A 16,130-nucleotide genomic window follows, 5' to 3' on the forward strand; every position below is an offset into this window, starting at 1 on the left:
GAAAGAAAGAAAGAAAGAAAGAAAGAAAGAAAGAAAGAAAGAAAGAAAGAAGGAAGGAAAGAAAGAAAGAAATAAGGAAAGAAAGAAAGAAAGAAAGAAAGAAAGAAAGAAAGAAAGAAAGAAAGAAAGAAAGAAAGAAAGGAAGGAAGAAAGAAAGGAGGGAGGGAGGGAGGAAGGAAGGAAGAAGGAAGGAAGGAGGAAGGAAGGAAGGAAGAAAGAGAAGAAAGACATTCACAATGCTGCATCTTTAAACACATAACTTGTCGTATTGCCAGGAAAACTTTGGGGACATGGTTTATGGCCAACCAAAGCAAGACAAGTAACTTGCACCAGGCTTATCCCATTTCCACATTTCTTACTTTATTTAGTTCAAACCATTTTCTACATCTGCTATTTTACAGTGTAAGCCTCAAATCCAGATCTCTTTTCTGACGGTGTCATAAACTTTTAAGCCTTGACTCTTTCTAACTCAAAATTTGTCTTGTCAGGGCTGTGACATGTTCCTTGAGTTAAGTGCCTACCATGAAAGACTGCCAGCTTGAATTAGATCCTGGAACGCACACAAAAGTTGAAGAACAGAGTTGATGTCACAGAGTCGTCCTCTGACCTCTACACATGCACCGTACACACCACAACATATGGAGCGCGCACACACACACAAAGATAATTTTACACTCGCAGATGATTTAGTGGGTAAAGGTACTAGCCACCAAACCTGATGACATAGTTCAATTTTCAGGATCCACATAGTAGAGAGAACTGACTCGTACTTCTACATGTATGCAATGGCATGTACATGTGCACAGAAGTACACATGTACACACACACACACACACACACACACATTGAATGAATGAATGAATGAATGAATGAATGAATGAATGAATGAATACAGTAAAACATTTAAGATGTTGTCTTGGGCTCAGCATGATGGAACACTCCTTTGATCCCAGTTGTCAGGAAGCAGAGGCAGGTGAATCTCTGTGAGTTCAAAGCCAACCTGTCATACATAGTGAGGTCCAGGGCAACTAGGAATACATAGAGATATCCAGTGTCAAAAGCCAAAAACCAAGGAAACAACAACAAAAAAGAATTTGTCCTAATAAGAGCTTAGCTAGAGTTCAGGATTTTCCCACTTTGAGTTGGGTTCCTGAAATACACAGCTCTTCATCTCGGGGTTTCTATGCCTTCCTGTTTGTTTCTCTCCTCAGCCCAGCTCTGGTCTTTGCTTTTTTTTGGCTTTTCCAGGACTGACTCTCAGCAACACTTCTGCTTTTACCTAGAATAAAACCTCTCATTCCAGCTACTGTGTTCAACTTCAAGGACTAAGTTAAATCACTGTTACCCATCAACTTGTGCCCTGTCCTGCTTCTAAGAATTATGTCCTTCAGTAAGGAGGATAGAGACAAAAGTTTAGACAGACAGACTTAAGCCTGTGAATGTAACATGGGAGCAAGTAATCAAAAGAGAGAGATGGCGAGAAAGTCAGCACAAATCCCACTGGGGAAAGAACCTGGAAAAATATCTGGAAAGTCCAGTGTATGTATAAACACACTTGTAGATTCATGAACACCAAGCACAAACATAACGAGAAAAACTTGTACAATTCTGATTAAAAAAAAAAACACACACAAAATACACAGCATTGACTCTGTGTCTCTGAGTGTTTTAAATGATAAATCATGGAATAAAATTAATGCATGGAAACTGTTCCAGTATAGCACCATTAAACTCCAAGGAATGAAAAATCTATCCTGGCAGTCTAGTTAAAATGAATGAAGTCCTGGAGGTGTCAAGTGACTGGGAAGGGGACAGAAGAGAAAAGAAAGAAGTGAGCCTGAGAGAATGACACTGCTCAGAGGGGAGGAGTGCTTTACTTACCTGCTGCTCCCCGCCTTGCCACAGGCTTACTGCCGAGGAAGAGCAAAGAGCCATCAAGCCACACTGACATCCACACATATGCTGAAAATGTTCTACTTCATAATTAAGTCAGAGGAAAAAAAATACCACTTCAAATGACCACTACTAAAAGGATATGAATGTACCAAAATCTTAATAGCTAATTTTCTAATGGGGTTGAAGGGAGTTAAAATGTACAGGGCGGAGGTGGCACTGAACCGAGAGATTGCCTTCCCTTTATTCAATACTATAAAGGTCTGAAAGAGAAAACACAACACATGAAAGAGAATTTACAGAATGCATCAAGACTATTCTTCAGAGAGTAACAGACCCCTCTAACAGAACCCTCTAAAGTAACAAGGGTTGTAACAGTTATCAACAAGTGACACGACAGGAGCTCTTTCTTTCTTTCCTAGCCTTGCAAACAATTCAAAATTTGATAAGGGACTTCAGGAGGTATGGAATACAAAGACAATTTTGCGGTTAGTACCACAGAAATTCTTGTCATCTTTGCCAAGGATTTTACTAATATTTTCAGCTATAGCTATAATTCTTACACAGCATAAGAATGAGGTTTCAGTAACTTCTTCATTTAGGTAATTTTCTCATGTAAACTTTGGAGTTTTCCAACTATGTTCTTTGCTAGAACTTTTTTTTTTCTTTTGTGGCACTTATATGTGCTCTGGTGTTATTCCTTCTGGGGGGAGCCACAGAAAAATGACAGTCTTGTGTAAAGGCATAATTAAGCCTGGTAAGGACTCAAAGACTTAGATCAAGTTCCAGGCAATAGGGATCCTAGATACTGCTCTTAGAAATATAAAAATCCTAGACACTGCTCTTAGAAATATAAAAACCATATATTCAGCAGGGCACAGTGGCACACACCGCACTAGGGGAGACGGAGACAGGCAGATCTCTGTGAGTTCCAGGTCAGCCTGGTCTATAAAGCATGTCCAGGACAGCAAAGGCTACACAGAGAAACCCTGTCTCAAAACAAACAAACAAACAAACAAACAAACAAACAAACAAAATAATAGAACCCCCAAACCCCAGATGCTCCCATTGTCCACTTGTGATTTCGTTACAATGCAGTAGTACCAGGGTGAATCTGCATTCAATTTATGGCATAGTTAGTATTCAGAAAAATAAAATGGCTTTGTCTTCCCCACATGCCCTGTTACAGGACACCTCTTCAGTATGGGCTTGTCCCGAGAACGCAGGCTCAACCAACTGCTTTCAAAACACTTTTAGAATAATTGCTCCAATGCTTGACCAGGCCCACCCAGCATCCTAGAGATATTTTAAGAGCTGGAAGGAGGTACATTCCTCACCATCTTTAGGAAATAGGAAAAATAAGGCGACTGGACTAAAAACTCACTTTCTTATTGATATAGTAGGGATCCAGGTCCTCCAGAGGCTCTGACACCATCTCTGGAGGAATGTCTCCATAAATAAATGGAAGGGATTTTCCTGCTTCCAAGTCACTATTTGGCTTTGGGCCATTTTCATCATCTTCATCCTTGCGTTCCTGTTTGGGTCTCTTAGCTTTCTCTTCTGCAATGCGTTGTTCAATAGCAGCAAGGGATTCCCTGGTAAAGAAGCGGAAGCTGTCAGGTCCTGGCGGTACCAGCACTGATTGTGCCATCTTTTCATCCTGCTTCTTTAATCACTGTTTAGCTCCTCGCATAAGAAAGTGCTACAGAAACAGGAGGGGAGAAAGCAATGACCATTAAGATAAAAGTCGAGGGTGGCAATCATAGGACACTGAGCATAAAGTATGTAAAGCAGAACAGCTAGAGAACCCCACACAGGCAGCGGCACCCAGCACTCACTGTCAGCTCCCAGGCATGCATTCATTTGCCCGCACGGAGATCTTTCTCTCACATCCAGTAGGTGTGTATGAGGTAATCTGTTCTCCCACTCCTGAAATGTTTTAAGTGATCGTGCTACTCGGGGGGAAAACGCCCTGTACAGAGCTTGCAAATGGAAGATGCTGTGTATCTTGTGTGCTTGTCTCTCACTTGTGTGAATGTTCATTGGAGCCATTTTTATTCGCCCTGCCTTCTTTCTGAAAATATAGCATTCGAAACAAGGGAAGGAAAAATCACGCTATACTGTAGAAGCAGGCTGTGCGGCAATCTTTCCTTTCCTCTCTCTCTCTCTCTCTCCCTCTCTCTCTCCATTTTCTTTTCTAGTTTTCTTTTGGCCCAACTTAGCACCTTTAAGAGTTTAATCAAAACCGTGTCATCTGGAAAAGAGCTCAGGGAATCCTGCAAGGCCAGGCTGTGGAAACAGGTAGAGAGCAAGGAGGGGTGAGGAGGAGCAGGAAAAGCAGAGCTGAGGGCTGCGTTTGGAACTGCTGGCACACTGCTCAGGAAGGGACCAGACACCTGCCAGCACAGGCAGGAAGTCACTCACATGGGAGGTCTGGAGCTTGGACCTCCTGGCTTAGCAACCTGCTGCCAACTAGCGTAATTGCTTCTTAAATAACAAATCTGTAGCACAGAAGAAACATCCCAGAGAGATAACCATGTTTCCAAGTAAGAGTCCCATTTCAAAAAAAAAAAAAAAAAAAAAAAAACCTAGCAGAGTAGTACAAATATCCATTTCAGAATTTGGACTTGAAAAAATATGTAAGTCTAACAAGGTTTCTCTATTAAGCATATTCCCTATGATATGGTTTTGGGGGGGGTGATATATAAATGGACTTTAACTGATGTTCAAATCACATTTTATTAAAGTAGTTAACTTGACAGTTTTGATTGTAAATGCGACCTCAGCCAGTTACAGGAGTTTATGTGCTATTTAAAAAACAGAGAGAAAAAAAAATTGACCCCAGTAAGCCATCTCTTCAAAATCACTTAATCAAATTTCTTCTTCTTTTTTTTAAAAAAAAAAAGTCCAACCATTTAAAGCTGTACACAACAGAAATGAGTTGCTGCTGTAATATGTGAGATGCCTCTTCTGAGAGTAAAGCAAATTGCCAATTCATTTCTGCAGTCTATGCCGGATAAACCTAACCACGTAAGCTGCCGAATAGTTTCCATTAAAATTTTTATTTTTAATTTTTGAAGTTGACCAGAACCTTTCAGGCACTAGCTGTCAGGCTGCCCTGCCAGTATCACAGGCTCTCCAAAGCATCCTTCATTTTCCTCACTCATCCCCAGAGGCTCTCATGCCTGGCGGTAGGCATCAAGATAGTCCTCACACATTCAAGGGAGGAGACTGTCATACCCATGCCCGGTGTTCTAGGGGGACAGACATGCCAAAACATGCAGCCAGCAGCTTCAAAATGAAAGTGGTCCCCCTGTAAATTCCCCCCAGGTTTCTGCTGCAAAGGGAGGGAAGCCTCACTGAGCAAGCATAGTGAAGAACAGGAACACATTACCCCTGCAGAAGCTTTTACACTCAAGAGTTTTGGGTTGACAGGCTGGAAGCAAGAAGACTACAGCTAAAATTCCATCATGCTTTAAAAAAAAAATAAAAAAAAATAAAAAAAAATTTTTTCAAATTCTCCTTTAAAGACCACACCTAACTTCCTGTCAGAGGATTCTGGTAAGTGAAGTAAGAACGAGCATTTCCTGTGTGGGGACTACAAAGTGACATTTTTATAACTGCCACTAGAGGGCTGGGAACTGTGAAGATAAACACCTTCCTAGAAAAACACCGAGTACGCAGCAGGCAGCCCTAAGCATTCAGGGGTGGAGCCCGGAGGGTCTGCTGGCTGTCGGGGACCCAAGCCTGGAGGCTGCGCTGGCGACGCGTTCCGCTGCCTGGCAACGCTACTGTTCATCCTTTCTGTCTCCTAAGCCAGAAAGTCATTTAGGCAAAATAAATAATTCAAAGTAAAAAAGAAGCAAGTAGCCAAGGGTTAAAAAAAAAAAAAATTAAAATCCCTGTAGTGGCTTACTGGTTCTATTAATGAGATCACGTGGATGGACACACTACCCACAGTCAGACGTAGCATGACTCTCCGTTCCAGAATAACTGAGGTCGAAGAAATTATTCGCTGATGTTACGGAGAGACCTTGGCACTATGTAAGTTAACTTTCTCCGGTTTAAAAAAAAAAACAAAAAACAAAACGTTTAACCTAATAATGCAAAAAGCTCTTTTTAAAAAAAAAATATTTATTTATTTATTTATCTATCTATCTATTTATTTAGTTATTTATTATTTTTTAAATGTGGCTGGGTCATTAAAAAGGTGGTCTGGAGAGATGACACTGGATAAAGAGCACTTGCCGTACGGAAATGGGGACTTCGGTTTGGATCCTCTGCACCCACAACAAAAGGGCAGGTGGCCAAAATCTTTACCTCCAGGTCCAACTGAGAGCCCCTAATCAGTAAGTACAGCAGAGAGCAGTCAAGTCAGACACACAGCACCAATCCCTGCCAAGCATGCATCCACATACATTTTTCGCCCACATACAAACATGCGCGCGCGCGCACGCGCGCACACACACACACACACACACACACACACACACAAACGCACGCACACACACCCTGAAATATACACCCTGCACCAGTAGTTCTCAACATTCCTAATGCTCTGACCCATTTATACAGTTCCTCGTGTTTTGGTAAGCCCTTACCATAAAGCTATTTCGTTGCCACCTGATAAATGTAATTTTACTGCTGCTATGAATCCTAATGTATATATCTGATATGCAACACCCAGGGGGTCACAACCCACAGGTGAAGAACCGCTGTGCTGTACGCATACGCAAGCACAAAAGGAAGAATACATATGGAAAAGAAAAAGCTGCCATGAAAAGAAAGAGAATTCTGATTGGGAACGTCAAGCCTAGCTAGCAGTCTTTCAGCTAGTCATTGTAGGGTCCGCTTAAATCCAACCTATCTCAAACACCAGGTCAATGCAGGCGACAAAAATTCATGGTAATCAAAACGCTGCTGATCGATGAGGGCAGCAGAACACCCGGGAGCTGAACTGTGACCTTGAAGGGACTTTGCACAGCGCATTTAAAGAGTGAAACCATAAATCAAGGGTTAGAGGGGTAGGCTGTAGCATTGTCCAGTCATATTTTGACATAGGGTGTTGAGAAAGGGAGTTTCCATCTATCAGGATAGGAGTAGATTCCTGGGCTTGAAAACATGAACTCAGTTGACCCTGCCAGTAAGATGGAGACACTGTCTTTGAAATGGCTGGTCGCAGACAACTGTCTTCTTCCAAGTTGTCCCTGAGACGCCTGGACTCAGACAACCGTGTCCTTACGACAAAAGCTGTTCAGCTATTGGGAAGTCCCAGCTCTCCCTAGGGCATGGAGCCTTTCTACGATTAAATGGAGTCTGAAAATGAAGGGGTTGTACTTAAAGTTTCTTTGCTTGTTCCCAGCACTATTAACACAAAAATAATGGAGGAGCTACTATGTGCCAGTCACTGGGCTAGGATGCCTGAATGCACGGTCCCATCTCCTTCCCCTCCCTGCCCCAACTATCAAAGAACACTTTCCTGACACGTATGTGAAAAGAGAAGAGGCACACTGAGATTAGAAAGTCTCCTGAAGTCGCACAAACACAAGTCAAACTCAACGATTGACAACAAAAATCTGTAACCCTTACACAGTCCAAAAAGAAACATACAACCAACATAAGCTTAAAGCAAACATTAACTACAAATTAGGCAGAGGGAGGTTAGACCCCGCCCAGCCTTTCTCCTGCAGGTCAGGGACACAGAAAACACAGCCAGCAGAGTCAGAAACTGGAAACAAACCAGATGTCCCTCAACCGAAGAATGGATAAAGAAACTGTGGTACATTTACACAATAAAATATTACTCAGCCATTAAAAAAAAGGAAATCATGCAATTTGCATGGATGGAACTAGAAAACATCATCCTGAGTGAGGTAACCCAGACCCAGAATGACACACATGGTATGTACTCACTCATAAGTGAATATTAGCCATACAGTACAGGCTAACCATGTTATATAACAGAACCTCAAAGAAGATAAATAACAGGGAGGATTCAAGGGAGGGTGCTTGAATCCCACTAAGAAGGTGAAATAGGATATTGGAAGTGGAGGGAGAGGGGGAGCTGGGTAAGAAGTGAAGAAGAGAGGGATAGGGGGAATCAGGTGTGGGCAGATGGAGATGGAGGTTGAGAGAGCTGAAAAAGAAAAGGAAAATTGGTGTTGGGGCCATCTCTGGGACAAGTTGAAGACCTGAGATGGGGGAGGCTCTTAGAAAGATATGGGGTGACCCTAGCAGAACCGCCTAGCAGAGAGGGATAATGAGAATGAAGTGATAACATCCTGTAGCCAGGTCAGACTTCCAGTGGAGGGAGGGGATCACCAACCCACTCACAAAACCCTCGACCCAAAATTTATCCTTCCTATAAGACATGCAAGGATAAAAGATGAAGAGATTGAGAGAATGGACAGCCAATGACAGGTCCAACTTGAGACCCACATGAGAAAGACCCAACCCCTGACACTATCTATCTTTGTACACAGGGACCTCACATAACTGTCATCTGACAGGCTTCATTCAGCAGATAATGGAAACATTAGGCAGAACTCAGGGAGTCTTTTGGAAGTTAGGGGAAGAAGTTGAGGGATCTGGAAATTCAAAGACACTATAAGAAGACCTACATAGCCAACCAACCTGGGCCTGTAGGGTAGGGGCTCATAGAGACTGAATCACCAACCAAAGAACATGTGTGGACTGTTCCTAGGCCTCCTACACATATGAAGCTGATGAACTGCTTGGTCCTCAAGTGGGTCACCTAACAATTAGAGCAAGGATTATCTCTGACTTGGACTCTGTTGCCTCCCTCTGAATCTTTTTTTTTTTTTTTTTTTCCTAGCAGGGCAGCCTTGTCTTGCCTCAGTAAAAGAGGAAGCACTTAATATTGATTTGACTTGATGTTCCAGGGTGGGTTGGTACCTGGGGGGCGGGGGGATATGGAGGAAGTGCGTGAGAGGGTGGGACTGGAGGAGAGGAGAGAGTTGGGTTGTAAAATGAAGAAATAAATTCATGAAGAAGAAAAAAATAAAGAAAGAAATAGGCAGTGGTACAAGTTTGTCCTCCTTGTCAACCTGACTGGATTTGGAATCACTGAGGAGATACACCTTGGGGCATGTTTTTGGAGGGTGTTCCAGGGAGGTTCAAACCAAGGAGGACTCACACTAAATAAGGCAGGTCCTGTCCCGTAGAGCGAAGTCCTAGATTGAACAGAATGGAAAAACAGGAAAACAAACAAACAAAAAAACAAAATGGAGAAAGCCAGCTAAGAATCAGACTTTTGTACTTTCTGACTACAGTTTCAATGTCCCCAGTTGCCTCATGTTCCTGCTAGCTCCTACCAGCTCCTGCCATCATGCCTTAACCACCATAATGGACTGTGCTCCTTCTCAAATCAGGCATTTTGTAACCTCAATGAAAAGTAGCTAATCCACCAGCACTACAAATCTGTGCATTCCTGCCATTGTTTTTAGTAGAGATTATACGTTTTGAAATGAAGAAGAGGAAAAGCTAGCCAGAAATAGCATTTTACTCGCTGAGAAAGTGATTCAAACTGGTTGTAGCCAAGAGAAAAGAAAAAGAAAAAGAAAGGAATTTGTTGGTTTGTAGTTAATTGTCTAAAGCTAACTTTAAGTATAGGGTGAGTCAGGACACCAGCTGATGGCAATAGCACAGTTACGCTGTATCCTTTAGCTCTGATTCCATAGTGAGAGGTACTTTTTAGAGGCTCTTAATTGTGATGGGTGCTACACAAAGTCCAGCCTACCAGCCTCCCAAACTCACGCATAATAGGAAACAACAGTAACAAGCAACAATGTGCACACACACACACACACACACAAATAAAAGTGAATCAAATCTTTAAAAAAAACCCAGATTTTTGATTAGCATAGTGAGGCATATATTAATATAAATATGTGCTTTAGTAATATGTTAGTAGTCAAATTTCAGTGCCTGAAAAATTGACAAATGATTATATCATTATCAGAATATGTATGCAGTTGCCTGAAGAATTAAAACTATATTCATTTGTATCTCTCTTCATGCAGAAGATTTCATAACTTTAGAGGCAACACATTACTTTTGAAAGACCCAGAAAAACTGAAGAAGTTAGAAAAAGAAGAAAAAACATTAGAAATTGTATTTCTAAATTCTGGTTGTCATTGTTTTATTACTTCTGTTTCAACGATTTTTCTTTTTTTCCTTTAGGTTTCCACGTTGAAGAAGAAGGAGGAGAAAGAAGAGAAGGAGGAGGAGGAAGAGGATAGCTGGTGAGATGGTCTAGGCAGAGTCCTGCTTACGACTAATCCCCCTGCTGGGAAGGTGGGCTCAGGCATATCGCTAGGGCTTCTGGGACAGTCAGCTGAGCCTATGAGGCAGGCTGCAAGCCCGTGAGAGACCATGTCTCAAAAAGAAAACAAGGTGAATGGCTTTTGGGTCTCAACAGCCAAGGTTGTCCTCTTCTCTCCACAGACTTGTGCACATGAATCTGCATACATCATCTGCGTGTGCAGACACACAAACACTTGCCCACATGCATATAAACACACACACATACAAAAGAACACTGAGAAAGTAAAAATGCAAAGTAAGCTATATTATTACACACAACGATACAAGTATAAGTGACATATTTATACTTACATAAAGGGATGATTGTGAAAACAAGGCTGTGTAATAACTATTGCATAACTAGTTTCTCTGCATAAGAATTGACATTTATATAATATAATAAGTACTGTAAAGATAAACACACAGTAAGAAAATGACTGTTATTATTTTCTGTAGATAAGGATATAATCATGTAGTAATTTATAATTAATAGCTTAGGATAACTTAAAATCCTAGAGACTTTGGCTCCCCAGCGTGAAGAAGGTTAAGAAAATCTGAGAAACATGGGTTTCTAGTGATGCCCTTTAAGTCCCGGTTTAAAATAGTGACTTAGTTTTCTTCAATATATTAGAATAGTATGTGCATATACTTAGATAACATTTGTTGAATCTTATTTGAAGTTTTTTTTTTTCTCCCCAGATTTCTCAAGGTCTTTAGTCACAGAGTTTTGAGTCGGTCCTGTGCTTTTTAGTGGTCCCCTGCTGAGGTTTTGTGTTTCCCTTTCTCTTTATTCAGCCTGAATCCAGCCCATTTCTATAACTAACAATATCCCCCTAGGGGAGAGGAGAAAGTTCTGGACAACCAGACTTTCATGTTTTCTGTGGCAGATTAGGAAGAGAGTACAATAAAATATGAAAACCCAAAGTGCTGTATGTACCAGTTGAAAATTGTCATTTTTTTTCTTTTTAATACTAGATGTGTTCTGCGATGAAACAAATTCATTTTCAGTTCTTCATGTTCATATTGTATACATTGAGTGTTTTTTTTATTAAAGCTAAGCATTCATTTTTATGATTGCTATGGCTTTGCATGTATTTTGTTTTTATTTAACAGAAATGTTTATCAGTTGTACCATGATGAACTCAGAGAAATACAGGGTCAATGTGTAAAAATACACTTTACAAGCAAATTTTTTTTTCTGGAAAAGTAAATTATAAAGGGAGATGTTCCAGGCTGCAGAAATGTTATCTGTGAGCAAAGTACTCGGTTCAGGTTCCCAGAACCCACATAAAAGAGGGGTGTTGTGGCACCTTCTGTAATTTCAGCACTGGGAGGCAGAGATAGGTATATTTAAGAGATTTGCAAAAGAGGCAGTCCAGCAAAAATTCCACGATCCAGGCTCAGCAAGAGACCCTGCTTTCGAAAATGTGGAAAGAAATAGGGGAAGACGCCCAGAACTGACCCCTGACTTCCACAGATGCACACAGAGGTGATGGCAAGCCCCCATGGGCACACACATATGCATACACTACACTACACCATATTACACTACACCACACAACACACACACACACACACACACACACACACACACAGAGGCATATGATCTCTCCTAGTCTTATGGTTTTTATTTGCTGTTTAATGCTACATTAACTAAAGCAGGACCCGCACAGGTTCTTTTGTTTCAGAGTGGGCTTGTGTCTCCTCTGTCTCTCAAAGAATTCAGCTGACTCTTCCTGCGAGGCCTGTCCTCTGATGCCCTGGTAGACTTCCCTTTCTAATGTAGTGCAGTCTTTACATCTGAGCATACCTGGGTTGGTTGTGATAAAGAACCATGTCTCTTGCTTGCCTTGGCATTGGCAGACAGATGGAGTGTGTTCTTGATTGCACCTTTGTAGAGGGATTTTAATCCCCCAACAAACTACTCTTGCTTAAATACAGATATACCCTTAACACAAACATTTAATCCTTCAAGCTAGAATATTAACACACCCTTTGTACATGCCTTTAATCCCAAACAATGAAGTTAAATTTAGTTTGTAGAAGGAATCACTCAAGTTTGATGTCTAATTGAGAGGCAAAATGACTAATTAGAGAAAGATGTGACAGACTAGGACACGCCCAACTCTCACTAGAACAGAGTGGAGAGAGAGGCAACTTAAGAGAGAGGCAACTTGAGAGAGAGCAGCATGGGGTTGGGGAGGTGTTTACTGGGAGAGTTCTACAGAGAGCAAGCTAGAAATAGGTGAAGACAGAGCGAGCCAGAGAACACAAAGGAGCCAGATGATTAGACGAGATTGCTAGAATTAATTTGAGGCCAAGTAGAGCAATTCAATTAGAAGTGAGAAAAGCCAGTTTGAATCAGTCAGCTTGCAGAGTTTAAGTCAGAACAGCTGAGTTGGACCAGTCAGCAAGAGTTCAGAAAGAGCTAGAAAGGGTGAGCTTATTCTGCATTAAGTCTCAGAGGCTGAAAACATTCTACCTAGCAAACATAGCAATTGAGTTCTATCAAGGCAATTTATTTTTCTATTCCTTTTAGAAGCACCATCTTCTGTGCTCAGACTTATGGTGTCAATATTCTCTATCTCACTTTTCTTTGTGTTCTTCCATCATATTCTGTCGACATTATATAGAGTCTGGAAGCTTCCAGGACTAGGCTTAGGTTAGCAGATGGAGGCAGTAAGCCCCAAGATAGCAATCACAATCATGTGAATAAAAGTTAGTTTTATACACCTTGGCCTGCCTTTGTGTCCCCAAGTCCCAATGAAGTTAGTGACGGAATGTGTATTTCTTTCTATCAGCAACATGGTGTTCTCCATGGAGGGTGACAGTCACTGGGAAGAAATGGGAAGAGGGAGGTTGAACAGTTTGGGAAACCAGGGACAAGGATATAGATTGTAACATAGAGGGCTGTGAGATTCCCTGCCAGTCCCACCCTGATATATCTCTCAGCCAACTGTTCTCCCTGATTTTTTCTTTGCCTCATCTGCGTAGAAGCCAGCTTATTTTAAAATGCAAGACAGACTGAGTCATTAGTTTGCTAAAACTTCTAAAATGAAATTCCATTTTCCTAGGAAAAAGCAAAGTATGTATAGAACTTTGTGCTAGTCTATCCACCATCGTTACCACCCTCCACAATCTTTTTTTTTCCCTATACTGCCCTCCATGATCAATGCTCTCAAGTACTCAAGACACAACATCAGCTTATACACATGAGCTGTTTTTCTTTTTGCCTGAAGGCATGCGGACATGTGCCTGTGCACACACGCAGACACACAGAAACACACACACAAACAGAAAGAGAGTCATTTGCTTGATTCGCTTTCCTCATATGTCATAATCTTTGCTTAAATGTTTCCTTAATGACAGTTTTTTTCAAGCATACTGCCTAAGGTTGCAAACCATCTGTATACATTCAAATGTACACGCAGACAGCAGCTTCTTTCTTATCTCCCTCTATTATTCCATCTGTTACTATTTCATAGTTGAGTTACTTGTAGTATCTGTGTCTGTCAATTTTAATACAAAGTTAATGTTTAAGGTCATTTATGCTGGAAGCAGATCCTGAACTGGGTTAAGGAAGTCTCCCTGGGATGAGATAGTAAGGCATGGCAGGGAGTTGCAGATCTGGATGAAGAGGAAGCCAACCACACTTGGGACTTACAAACCCTGCTAGAACCCTCCACAAAACTGTCATAGCCAGTCATTTGCTGATGATGTAGGAAACAGAAACTCCAGGTCCTTTCAGCATTCCGAGAACAGAGCTTCAAATAACCCAAAGGAGGTCCTCCAAAAAGTGACACAACTACAGCATTCTACTAAGCTTTGTAGAGGCAGGAAATCACAAGAAAAAACAGAAAGGATCAGGGTGGTCCTGAATTGAGTAGAGCAATGTGATGTCAAAGTGAGAGCAAGGCTGTTTTTCTTTTGCTTCTGTATCTATTCTTACAACTGTCTCTTGCCCCTAACAGGAACCAACTATATAGAGAAGTAACTGTACTAGGTATCTTCTAGGGTCCAGGTACTATAATACTCCGAGTACTTAGCAGACATAGCAATAGAGCTTCATCAAGACAATTTGTTTTTCTATTTCTTTTAGAAGCACCGTCTCCTGTGTCCAGGCTTATGGAATAAACATTCTCCATCTCACTCTTCTTTGTTCTCTTCCATCATCATACACGTCCACCAGATCTCTGAAGTCACCCTCACCTATCTCTTCTCCTCTTCCTGGAAACACCAAGCTAGAAACATAATTTCAGTTAACAGTAATAAAGAATAAACAATTGGTAACTATCCTTCCGTCTGTCTGCTTCTTCTCCATCCACTTTATATACAGCTCTAGTGGAATGTGTTTTAAAACATGACTATGAACAGGGCAGGGTAGCCATGCTTTACATTCCAGGACTTGGAAAGTTGAGGTAGTAAGATTATGGCAAGATCAAGGCTGGTTTGGGCTACACAGTGAGTGTCGGGCCAGTTCGGGCTACAGAGTCAGATGCTTTCTCAAAAGAAACCACCCAACCAGACAAGTAAAGAATCCGTAATTACACTAAGCTGTTCCAAAACTTAACTGTTTTAGTGTAATTAAAACCTCAACTTTATTCTCTCTTTATTTTTTCATTTATCTTAGCTTTCCTTTTCATCCCTTATGGCTTTTCAATAGTATTCAGGTTGCAGAATTGAGAGGGTAGGCCCCTCTGTATCTGCCTTATAGTTCTTCTGATACATAAAGCAATGGCTTGCACATAGTGAACACCTCCAGGCTTAACTAAGTAGCAGGAGATCTCAGAGACTCTGCTCTGAGACACCTTGTAAGGGATTTTGTGTGCAATAGCCAGTTGTGACTCTGTGGGCAGATCCTAGCCTAATATTGACCGAATGAAAATTTTACTCATTACTCTAAAATAGAACAAAGACCATTGGTCCTTACAAGTGATAAAATCCACCTTGATTTGAAAATACAAAGTACAAGTGAAACTCTTTCTTTTATTTGTCTCTGTCAGTAGAAAATGAAACCCAATAATAATAAATTGGAAGCATCAAGCATTGCAGCTAAGTAAGGGGGGGATGGGACTGTCCATCAGGACCAAATGGCCATATTTGAAGAATCTCGAGCTCTCTTACAAAGTCCCCAGATCACCTCTATTTTGAGGTATCTGAATGAAAAAATGATGTTTGCAAAAACTCTAAAATTTTATTATTCTTTGGGTTTACTTTGTCATAAATATAACAAACCACCCAGCAGTAGGAGGCCAACACGAAAGAAACGTAATGGCGTCTTTGGAGTTTCTTTGCTTTATAATGTCACGGCATATGTTTTTCTAACATTATAGATTCTTTGCATATGTATTATACCTTTCAACTTTGGGCTTTTATGGGATTCCTGAGTTTTCCTGCATCTACCTGCTTTTCTTATGCTTTTTTTCTTTGCCTCTTTTTCATGTTTGGTTGTCATTTTCTGATTTATTTATTTTTTTATTTATTTCATTTTATTCCTTCAGAGGCTTGCTTGTTTTCTAACAAGAAACAGAAAGAATGTGGATCTGGGTAGAAGGGGGGTGTGAAGAAGAACTGAAAAAAGGAAGGAAGGAAAAACTGTAATCAGAATATATTGTATGAAAAAATCTATTTTCAATAAAATAAAAACTAAATATAGGTAATAATGGTTAAATACTGAGATTGCACAAAACAAAATGAATACTTTAAAATATTTAACAGTTCTCAACTTATTGAGACAAGGCAGATACTATCATTAGGGTACTTGGGTATAATTACTTAGTTATTATATATAATATATGATATATATGTGATATGTGACATGGGATATGGGATATGCGATAGGTGATATGTGGTATATAATATATAATATAATATAATATAATATAATATAATATAATATAATATAATATAAT

General features: G+C 40.6%; 1 protein-coding gene across 2 annotated transcripts in view; it reads right to left on the reverse strand.

Annotated features, from left to right (window-relative positions):
• The window catches only part of LOC129671295 (sodium channel protein type 2 subunit alpha-like), a 130,206-nt gene that overhangs the window by 84,588 nt on the left and 29,488 nt on the right, over nt 1–16,130 (reverse strand). The window contains exons 1-3 of one of the 2 annotated variants that reach the window (XM_055600094.1): nt 5,288–5,340; nt 3,278–3,595; nt 2,038–2,156 (exon numbers count right to left, since the gene is read on the reverse strand). In XM_055600094.1, the coding sequence (XP_055456069.1) occupies nt 2,038–2,156; nt 3,278–3,544 (386 nt within the window). In that variant the 5' untranslated portion in view covers nt 3,545–3,595; nt 5,288–5,340. Of the gene's footprint in view, nt 1–2,037; nt 2,157–3,277; nt 3,596–5,287; nt 5,341–16,130 lie in introns of those variants that run through there. The other variant, XM_055600093.1, reaches the window with a different exon arrangement.

This window comes from Psammomys obesus, unplaced genomic scaffold (assembly GCF_907164565.1).
Source record: "Psammomys obesus unplaced genomic scaffold, mPsaObe1.curated_primary_1811, whole genome shotgun sequence".
NCBI classification, from domain to species: Eukaryota; Metazoa; Chordata; class Mammalia; order Rodentia; family Muridae; genus Psammomys; species Psammomys obesus.